Genomic DNA, 10417 nt, shown 5'->3' with positions numbered 1-10417 from the left:
AAGTCGCAATGACAGTCTCCAAGCCTGTGAGCCTCAGGCCAGCACTTAGCAACGGAGATGGCCCAGAGCTTGCCCTTGGGGTGTCTTTAGAGTCCCCACAACCTGCCTTGTGCCTTTGTCTGGGCTCCAGTGCACCAGGCCTCCTCTATAGAATAGAAGAGTACCCAGCCTCTCTTAGACCAGACACTCAGTCTGGTCTATAGATGGCACTCAACAAACAGCCTCTCCGCAGAGGCCGCTGATCGGCCTGAGGGGATTCCCCGTGCTTATTCGCTGGTATACAACAAGTGCTAAGTGATCCATTCTAGCTTTTATTTTGGTTTTTTGTTTATTTGTTATCTCTGTGACAGGGTCTCATTGTGTAGCCTTGGCTGGCCTGGAACTCAAAATGTTAACTAGGCTAGCCTTCCACTCCGAGATCTGCCTGTCTCTGTCTCCTGAATGCTAGGAGTAAAGGCTTCGTCACACCCAACCACAGTTACCTGGTCAGCAAATAACAGTGCCTGCTCCGCTTGAGGCCTCTGTGAGCACATGGGTAGATGTACATATGAACCCGCATGTCTCACTGGGCGTGAAGGGAACATGATTTGTGTGTGCCTACTCCCTTCCACACCCCACCCTTGTGTTACCACAGAGCGGGAAGTTGGAGGTTAAGGAATGGCCTTGGATCAAGGGAAGAACAAAAATTCAGGTTGGCCAGTGTTGTGAGAATGCACAGGGCCTAAGTTGCCCTCAGAGTTGCACGATGATGCTCGAGGAGTTGGGTGGGATTGGGAAGCCTCCACCCATCTTCTGCACAGTTCCTACTGAAGACCTGATGCTTTGTGACCTGCCTCCCACCCGTATCTGTCACTGTCCATGGTTCAGGAATGGGACAACCATTGGTATTCGGAGTGGTGAGGCAGTCATGGGGTGGCAACAGGGCAACTGGGTCAGGAACATCCTAGCTTGGGTGTGCCCGCAAAGGGTCCCAGTTCACAGCTTGTTGGTTTCTAGAGCCCTGCAGGCCACCCCACCCAACCCCCAACCCTCGCCATGGGTCATGACGCTTTTTCCTGACTGAACATAAGTCAAGGTAACTAGCAGTTAAGGTGCAAGGACAGCTATTTACAAATGTACAGTGGGTGCAGTTCCACCTGTGAGCTGGGCAGGCTCAGGTGACAGTGAGCAGTGCTGCCAGGACCAGTATGACTGCATGGGCAGCCAGGCAGGGGGCAGAGTTCCCCACCAGGCGCTGCCAACCACGGGGGTCTCTTTGCTGCTGCTGGCTGCTGGCCCTCCCCTGGAACTGCAGTTCTGGGATGATTTGGTGGATCCATTTGTAATGGGAAGTGACACGGATGTAGACACCAGGGCGGTTCCGGCGGGCACAGCCCTCTCCCCAGCTGATCACTCCAGCCTGCACCCATGACTGGCCCACAAGGCACACCAGCGGGCCTCCAGAGTCACCCTGTGGGGAAGGAAGCAGAGACCCATCAGAACCTACCCGGGGCTCACAAAGGCCCTGTGTACACATGTACTCATGACAAAGCTTCTTCCCAGGAACCTCCCCACTGGTCTTCTCATGGACAAGCCTGCACACTGCCGTGATGTCCTGGGCTACCTATCAGTGGCATACACCCAGTGTGGTGTTTGATAAGGATGCAGTATTTGAGTCCCCATCTCAGATCCAAGACTTGCTCATCTCATGGCGGGTAATGGAACCACAGTGCACCCTAACCTGGGCTAAGCTCCATCTAGCCCGTGTTCTCAACCTTCCTAACGCTGTGACCCTTTAATACAGTTTCCTCATGTGGTGATCCCCCACCACCTTAAAATTATTTGCATTGTTATTTCATAATGAATTTTGCTACTATTAATGAATCTTAAATATCTGATCTGCAACCGCTGTCAAAGAGTCAACCCCCAAAGGGGTCGCAACCCCCAGGGTGAGAACCACTGCTCTAATGCCTTACCTTACAGGCATCCTTCTTGCCCTCTGCAAAGCCTGCACAGAGCATGTCATCCTTGATGGTTTTGAGCTGGATGTCAGACTCAGCATCTTTGCTGTACAGCAAGTTGCACTTGGGCGTGTCAATGATAGGCACAGCCAGTTTCTGCAGGATCCGTGGGTTGGGTAGTCGGTCTGTGGAGGGAAAAGCAGCCTGCAGCTCAGTGGACAGTCTTAACCCGGATCCTGAGGCTCTGGGTTCTCAAGGACCACAACTCACTCTGCCCCTCCCTGAGCTTCCTCATAAATCCATGGGACTGTGTCTTCCCTCATCAGCACCAGGCCTGCTTGTCTGCCTCTCCCATCTCCTGTATGCACAACTTCCTCCTACAGCACCTGCTCCATTACACCGGCCCCATTCATGTATGCCAGTATCAACAAGAAAGCTGTCCTGGCTCCTCTTAAGCCATATCTCCCTCCCTTCCCTACCTCAGTCCCCTCACCTTGTTCACTGGGGCTGCCCCAGCCAGTGACCCAGCAGTTCATGCCTGACTCAAAGATGATGGAGGGGTCAGGCACACACACAGGAAGGATGTACTTGGTGAAGGTCACAGGCACCTGCAGCTCCACAAGAGCCACGTCGGCACTGGAGGCCATGCCTCGGTACTCGGGATTGCTTTTTACCCTCTTCACAGGGACATACAGGGCGTGTGGTCCTGGCTGCTGCAGCTGCAGTGCCCCCAGCAGGACTTGGTATATGGATATGTCTGAAGTGCTGGTGAAAAGAGCAGAGCGGGCGTGAGTCGCATCCTCGTGAGGAAAGAGACCCACGGGGAGGAGGAGGAGGTTCTGGTCCACTGCAGTATCTGACACCTCTCTTTGTAGTACCTTTAATTCCCATCTTTTCCTGCCTATCAGGTGACCGTGGGTAAGTGACCTAACAAGCTCTCTGTGACTCTGTTTCTTCATTTGTAATATGAGGACATTGAGTCCTGTGAGCCAAACCTGCTGTAATACACACACACACACACACACACACACACACACACACACACACACCTATGGGGTACAGTGAGGCCAAGGCCTGCTGCTGAGCCCCAAGTAAGCCACTCCTGAGCTTTTTGAAATTGCAGGGGCAAGATGGCTCAGCAGGTAAAGGTGCTTTCTGCGCAAGCCTAAATACTTGAGTTTTATCACCAAAACCTGTGGTGAAAGGAGAAAACCTAATCCCAAAAGTTATCTTCTGACCTCCACGTGTAAACCAAAACACATGTGCTCTTCCCCCAAAACACACAATAGTAAATAAAGGGAAAAGGAATTGCAGATCCATGAGGAAAGAGGTACAATGTTTGGGGACCCTGAAAATCTGGGGGTTGCAGGGCTGTTCTCTTAGGTGGTCTCAGATGGGGGGGGGGAGGAAGAGGGACATTCTGTTCCAAATCTTGGGCTTATATGAAACCCAAGATCCAGAGAGAAAGAGTTCTAAATTTGAAGTAGGGAAGTGGGCGGGGGGGGGGGGGGTTGTCCTGCAGCATTGGTAAGGACAGGGCCCCAGGTGTCACTAGCAGAACAGCTGGTGGAGCAAGAGCTGGGGCAGCAGTTGCAGCTTCCAGGCCTAGGGTTGGACTTAAAGGAAAATTTTAATTATTTATGTATATGAATGTTTTGCCTGCACATGTGTCAATGCACCACTTGTGCCCCTGGAGCCCACTGAAGCCAGAAGAAGGTGCTGATATCCTGGGATGAGGTGTAGTTGTGAGCCACCATGTGGGTATGGAGACTTGAACATTGGTACTCTGCTAGAACAGCCAGTACTCTTAACTACTGGGCTATCTCCCTGGCTCCCTAAAGGAAAATTGTGGAAGACAGTGGGTGTTACTGGCCAAGGTTTGGGGGTGGGAGTGGGGGTGGGGTTGTTGGCCTGGTGCCAGTGCTGGCTGTGGTGCTGAAAGTTGTGTACAGACTCTGCCTTATCCCAGCCACTTACTTGGAGAAGCAGTGTGCAGCAGTGAGGACCCACGTTGATGCGATGAGACTGCCCCCACAGAAGTGGACCCCGTTGCGCTGGATGCTGACCTGCCAGGGCCACTCGCCTTCTAAGGCGTCCTCCCCGCCCACCATCCGGTTGAACATCTTTGGGCGCCCACAGGCTGGAGGAACATGAAATCACTCTTTGAGGGAGGGATCTGGCTCCGTGCCTTGGACTCCATTCCCAACCCCACACACCAGTTCTCACTTTGTCAATTTTCTAGCCTTTCTGGCCTCTGAGCCAGAGGCTTTTGATACAGGCTAACGCTTTCGAGTTCTGCCTTCTATGAACCTCAGTCCTCTCATTTATGACAAAGTGACAAGACCCAACCTAGGGTCAGGAAGGTTGACATAACATGGAAATTTTGCATACCAGGGCTGGACATGAGTCCCAGAAGGACAGCTGTATGTCATGTCTTCCATGGGGTTGGTGGGCCAGAGGGACAATCATGGCCCAGCAGGGAAGGTGTCACCTATACTGGCACTTGTCTCTGATGCCTCTGTTATGTCCTATTTTGCTGATCATACAAGAATCTTTTCTTCCATTGCCTTCTGAACTCTAGTTCTGCTCAGCCACCTCTGGCTGGCTTTTCTGCTGTCCTGTGCATCTCTCCTATTCTTGTTCCTCTGCTGCCTTGTGGGAGGGGGGGCATGCGCATGGACGAATGGCTGTACAGCCACTCCTACATTTCAGTTGATCCCACTTACCTCTCAGAGCCCTGGCCCCTTCAGTCCCTGCAAATGAGAAAAGGAGGGTATGAGCCAACTTAACCAAGCCAAGGTCTGTCCTTTCCTGGTCCTGCCTCATCAGAGAGTCCCTGTCCACCAAGGACAGGGAGAGACAACCAGAAAAGCTAGTGCCATAGCCATGGGGGTGGTTTTCCCTGCTCGGGGAAGGTTGGCACTCTTGCCAACACAGGGAATCTCTTCTTCCACCCTGCACCCCGTTCTTGAGGTGTGGAGGTGGTGGAAATACATGTGCCTCAAGTCCTAGAAACGTGGAGTCTATCGCCTTCTCCCACAAATGGCTCAGCTCTGGATGACAGAGGAAACCCTGGAGGCCACTTCCACACAATATCCATCAGGGCCTCCTCTCAGTCTTTCAGAATGATCAAGTCTCCTCTAATTTCTCCCAAAGTCCAACTGAGCTTCAGACACCCATGGCCACTCTGCGCTCTCAAGGGAGTGAGTTGGCTTAGTAACTACAGAAGGTCAGCTTCCCAAGACTCTACATTCTGAGGACTGGGCCCTCTTGCCAACTGTATCTATCACTGCTGGACCACCATCAAAGTGAGGGGACAAGTAGAGAAGAGGCTAAGGCAGCCCTGATGACACCTGGAATGGGGTCCGTTTCCCAGGGCTCGTTACCCCACACCTACTGCTCATCCTTTTACCCAAGCTCCATAAGCTTATTCTGTCCTCAGATTCACGCCCAGGTGTATGTACGTACACACACACACACACACACACACACACACACACACACACACACACACGTCTTTAGCTGTGCTCTCTTAGTTACTGTTCCCTTGGGTAGGTCTGTCCAAACTGGGTGGGTTTTCATCATGATCAAGTCTCTCCCCTGGTGGTCACATTTTCTCTAAGTCCTAAAACTTGAGGAGCCCTGAGGGAGGGCTAAGAAGAAAACCATTCTGGAATGCCCAGAGCCCTTAAGGATGTTACAGGACTCTCCTCTTCCCTGTGGATCTCCCAGTTGTGCAATTCTCAGTGGGGGGTGACAAAATACAGAATGCAGGCTTGAGGATGGGGTAGGATGCAGCTATGGACAGGGTGTGGCAGTTACCTTGGTACAAGCTAGACTCACCTGGGAACAGAGAGCCTCAATAAAGGATTGTCTGTAGTGGTTTGGCCTGTGGGTATGCCAGTGGGGGATTGTCTTAAGTTAACTGGTGTGAAAAGACGCAGCCCACTGTGAGCGTCACTATTCCCTAGGCATGGGGGGCGGGGGGGGGGGTGTTGGTTCTGAACTGAGCTAAACACAACCAAGCGAACATATGGGCATTCATTTCCCTCTACACTTGACTCTGGACGTGAGCAGCTGTTCCAGGTTCCTGTTGCCCTGAAATGATGGGTTGTCGCCTGGAATAGTGAGCTAAAATAGACCCTTTCTCCCCTAAGTTACTTATTGTCATAATAGTCTATCACAGTGGCAGAAGTGTAACCAGAACATAGAGGAACAGGAAATAGCTAGTGCTGAGGACAGCACCAGATGTTTCTCAAAGCGGATGCCAAGCAGACAGGGACAAGTGTTTTCATCATGGGAGACAGGGATTGTGCTTGGGGCTCCTGGCTTCTGTACTTGTGTTCACTGACCTTTACAATGCAATGCATAGGACATAGAAAGCCATAGCTGCTGTCACAGCACTCCCCCCTCAAGGGTCTGAGGCAGGAGGATTGCCTGGGCTTTAAGGCCAAACTGAGCTACCCAATGAGTACCTGGCCAGTCAAAGCACTATTGTAAGACTGTCTCAAAATAAATCAAGCGGCTCAGCAGTTGAGAGCACTTAGCATTCTTGCAGAGGACTTGGATTCAGTTCCTAGCACCCATGTGGTTACTCACACTTGTCTGTAACCCCAGTTCCAGCAAATTTGATCGCCCTTTCTGGCCTCCACAGGTCCTACATGCTCATGGCGCACATGGCATAATGCAGATAAAGCATTCATACACGTGAAAAAATAAAGGCTGGGAAGACAGCTTGTTGGTTAAGAGCATTTCTTGCTTTTACAGAGGATCCCAGTTCAGTTTCCAGCACCCAGAGGATGCAACAGTCCCTTCTGGTTTGTGCACATGCACGCACAGACACACACATGAGAGAGGGGGAGGGAAAGACAGACAGACAAAGACAGAGATCCACACAAGCAAAAATAAAATATAAAATAATGCAAACGTGACCAGAGAGAGCCTCTCATCTTGTTAGAATTCAGCTGGAACTGATCTCCAGGCCTGAAGAGCCAGCTTGCAATGTTGCCTAGCCCAGCTGTCCCTGTCCTCAATGGCACAGATGCACTACAAGCTGTCTCCCTCCTCCTCCTCCTCCTCTTCTTCCTCCTCACCTCCCCCTCCTCCTCCTCACCTTCTCCTCCTCTTCCTGGAGCTTGCATGTTCCCCTCCTGCCAGGCTCCTGACCTGTAACCCATTGTCTCTGCCACAACTTATTTTCAGGCCGAGGCTCCTAGGCTCTACAAATCCTACTGCAGGTTGAGGTCCATTCAAGTGCCCGCTCTCCACAGAAGTCTTCCCCGTTGTACTATCTGGCTTGGAAGTCTCCCTTGCTGCTCTGAGTTCTCTGTCTTCCTGCAGGGCATTTGTTCTCACCCAGAGCTTAGGCCCAGGAGGTCTGTGAAGGCAGAGCCTGGCTCTAGGGACCTGGGCACAGAAACTGTGTGGAGGGACAGAGTTGCTTGTGAGGAACCCTGCTCTTAAGGCAAATGCTTTCCATCAGTGGGAGATGGCAAGCCGGGGTGTCAATCCATGCCCACCTTGGACCCCAGGCCCCTGATGCTGATGGGAATGGCTGAGGTCTAAGAAACTAGACGAGACCAGCTGCAGGACTACTGGGGTGCTGGCCACTCTGGGCTGAAGTGAGCATGTCACCCAGGGGTCCAGCCTCAGGTTACAGCAGTTTGTGAGCCAAAGGCAGGCTGCTGTTTCTACTTCGGCAGTGACCTCGATTGATCCACCCACGGGAGACATCACGATGTCACACCCAATGGAAATAGGTTTTCAATGCTATTATTCTTGCTGCTAGAGACCATGGGCAAAACCATTCCATAACCCTGGGGGAGGCAGAGGCATCCCCACAGAGATGCCTGCATGTCATCTGACCCCCAGAAGCCTGGTTGAGACATGGCCTAGGGTAATTTAGCCTATCCCAGAGAGGTGAGCTGAGGCCAGGGAAGTGTGGCAGCTGCTGAGCTGGCCCAGCTGGCCCAGGAATGTGGGAGAGTTTCCCTGGTAGAGAGGAGCCCAGCCCACAGAGAAGGACCTGGCAGGTGGAGCTCCTGCTAGAACCTGCTGACCCCTGCTCAGGATGGGCAGCAACTGCTTCTCCCCCTGTAGACAGGAGCCGGACCCTCTGCAGCCTGCAGCTTTTGTCCCCAGCTCTCTGTTCAGCCTCAGCCAGACTCTGAAGGCTCCTAGGCTCAGATGGCATCTACAGTTCACATAAGCCCAGGGATTTGGAAGCCTGCAGGCCTAGGTTCAAATCCTATAGGCGTGGAGGCTCTCTCATCTGCCAAGCTAGGAGCATGGCACACCGTGAGAGCCTTGGGAAGATGGGACCATAGGCACTGTCAGAGCTTCCCCCGGCCCCTCAACCAGGTCCCCCAGGTGGAATATTTGGAACCTGAACACACCCTCTGGGAGCCCCGTCACTGAGAAGAAAAGGTTCCTTTCAGACCCAGGCAGGCCCAGGGATTGGGGGGCTTAGGTGGAGCTCAGAGCAGAACAGAAGGGCCCCTACAGACAGATGGCAGAGAGACTGCTTGCCCTTGACTGCAACTCACCAGATGTCAGCAGTAGTGGCGGCAGCAGCAGCAGCAGCAGGCCAGGGATGTGGAGCTGCCTCATGGTCTCTGGCTTGGTGGTTGGTTGAGCTCTGGTGAGCGGTGGCAGGCGCTCTCCCTAGTGCTACGGAGGTACAGGCTCCATGAAGTGAGGTTTTATGCTGGAGGTGAGTGTCAGCTTGGCTATGCCACCCAACCTGTCAGCCCTGCCTACCCGGATCCGTTTCAGAAGGAAGGAGGTGCCCCGAACACCAACTCCATGACCCGGCCCTGAACCCCAGGAGCCAGACCCCTTTCTCTATATGCTTCAGGATTCTGGTAGCAAGGTATTCCTCCTGATAGGAGCTGACCACAGAGGCCCAGCTGTTGGCTGCCTTCCTCAACTGACCACAAGCCCCATCTAAGCTAGCAGAGTCTACTTCATCCAAGATGCCTTCCATTTTCATTCATTCATTCATTTGCTCACTCATTCATTCATTTGTTCATTTAATACTTATAGAACAGCTACTTGTTTTGTTTTGTTTTGTTTGTTTTCGAGTCAAGGTTTCTCTGTGTAACAGCTCTAGCTGTCTTGGTACTTGCTCTGTAGACCAGGCTGGCCTCGAACTCACAGAGATCCACCTACCTCTGCCTCCCAAGTGCTGGGATTAAAGGTCTGCGCCACCACCGCCCGACTTGAACACCTACTTTTTATCTGACATCAGTGACCTAAGCTTGGTTTATACCTTGACTACGTACGAGTAGGCATTGAAGAACCAAGGCCAGGGTGCTTGTGCAACTGAGAAAGGGGGACCCTGGCTGTCCTCTCTTCCTGAAACACACACACACACATACACACACACAGACACACAGACACACATACACATCTGCGGATTGGCTCAAGGAATTGGGACCCTGCTGCCTGTTTGGGGCTGCGCTTTCTGGGCGTGGCAAGAGCTGTTCTGGGAAGGCATCCTGGTGACCCGCAAGGTGGCCCTGGGTGCGCCCGCCGGGCTCCCGGACGTGAGGCCGCAGCGGAAGTGTCCCTGGGAGGAAGTTATTTGGGGCACGAGACTGACATCAGACAGCAGGACTCGAGGTTCAGGAGGCCACTCCCTCCGGGCCGAGGAGTCTGGGTACAGGACCAGATCCTGGATGTCTCACCAGATCCCGCGCCAGGACAGGGAGCTGCGCTGGACAGAGAGCTGAGCCGTGCCTCAGTTTCCCTGCTGGTGCAGAGGGTGAAGCGTTGCACCCTGTTGGTGTAAGCCAGGGGTGGTCCAGCGCCCAACAGGGTAGCGCATGTTCACTCAGAATGCTGTGGCCTCGGTCTCCCGGGTTTGCTGTGCAGTGGGGCCCTCTGGTGGCCGTCGCCACTCCGTGTGGTCCTTTGTCCCCTGTGTCTGTATCTGCACCACAGTGTCTCTGCTCTTCTGGAACCTCTGTTGCCTGGAGGTGGTGGCATCCACATCCAAGACTTTCCCAGAGGCAGGCTGCAACCTTCTCTGCTGCTCTTACACAGCCAGACCCTCGCATTCTCAGGGTTGGGTGCTCAGGCCTGCGGCTCCTCTCATGAAAGATGAAGCTGCGGAAAGAAAGAGGGCTCCGCACTCACACACTCGTTCGTTCTTTCATTCATTCGCTTTTTGGGGGGGTTGTTTGTTTGTTTGTTTGTTTTCTTTTTTCTTTTTGTCGTTGGTTTCTTTTGGTGTTTCGGTTTGGTTTGGTTTGTTTGTTTTTTTTTTAATTAATTTATTCTTGTTACATCTCAATGGTTATCCCATCCCTTGTATCCTCCCATTCTTCCCTCCCTTCCATTTTCCCCTTACTCCCCTCCCCTATGACTGTGACTGAGGGGGATTACCTCCCCCTGTATATGCTCATAGGGTATCAAGTCTCTTCTCGGTTTTTTGAGACAGGGTTTCTCTTGTAGTCCTGGACTCGCTTTGTAGA

The 10417-nt window shown here is 52.7% G+C and overlaps 1 protein-coding gene across 1 annotated transcript; it reads right to left on the bottom strand.

The window, feature by feature from the left end:
- Nucleotides 1-1025: 1025 nt before the first annotated feature.
- LOC127208209 (serine protease 27) lies at nucleotides 1026-8798 on the bottom strand. The gene is made up of 6 exons (XM_051167602.1): nucleotides 8486-8798; nucleotides 4667-4693; nucleotides 3918-4080; nucleotides 2434-2705; nucleotides 1956-2125; nucleotides 1026-1450 (listed from the first exon to the last, which is right to left on the bottom strand). The coding sequence occupies exons 1-6, from the start codon at nucleotides 8547-8549 to the stop codon at nucleotides 1154-1156; spliced, it is 993 nt and encodes a 330-aa protein (XP_051023559.1). The 5' UTR covers nucleotides 8550-8798; the 3' UTR covers nucleotides 1026-1153.
- Nucleotides 8799-10417: the final 1619 nt, after the last annotated feature.

This window comes from Acomys russatus, chromosome 25, assembly GCF_903995435.1.
Source record: "Acomys russatus chromosome 25, mAcoRus1.1, whole genome shotgun sequence".
Lineage (NCBI taxonomy): Eukaryota > Metazoa > Chordata > Mammalia > Rodentia > Muridae > Acomys > Acomys russatus.
The sequence above is the reverse complement of the archived record's forward strand: the minus strand, read 5'-3'. Positions and strand labels throughout refer to the sequence as shown.

What these genes read in the sequence shown, in the direction of transcription:
- LOC127208209 (XM_051167602.1), bottom strand. Translation starts at nt 8,549, where the DNA reads ATGAGGCAGCTCCACATCCCTGGCCTGCTGCTGCTGCTGCTGCCGCCA. An exon ending in GCTGCACACTGCTTCTCCAA is followed by an intron (nt 2,706 to 3,917) that starts GTAAGTGGCTGG and finishes TCTTTTCACCAG; the next exon opens with CACTTCAGACATATCCATAT. An exon ending in GCAAGAAGGATGCCTGTAAG is followed by an intron (nt 1,451 to 1,955) that starts GTAAGGCATTAG and finishes CCTTCCCCACAG; the next exon opens with GGTGACTCTGGAGGCCCGCT.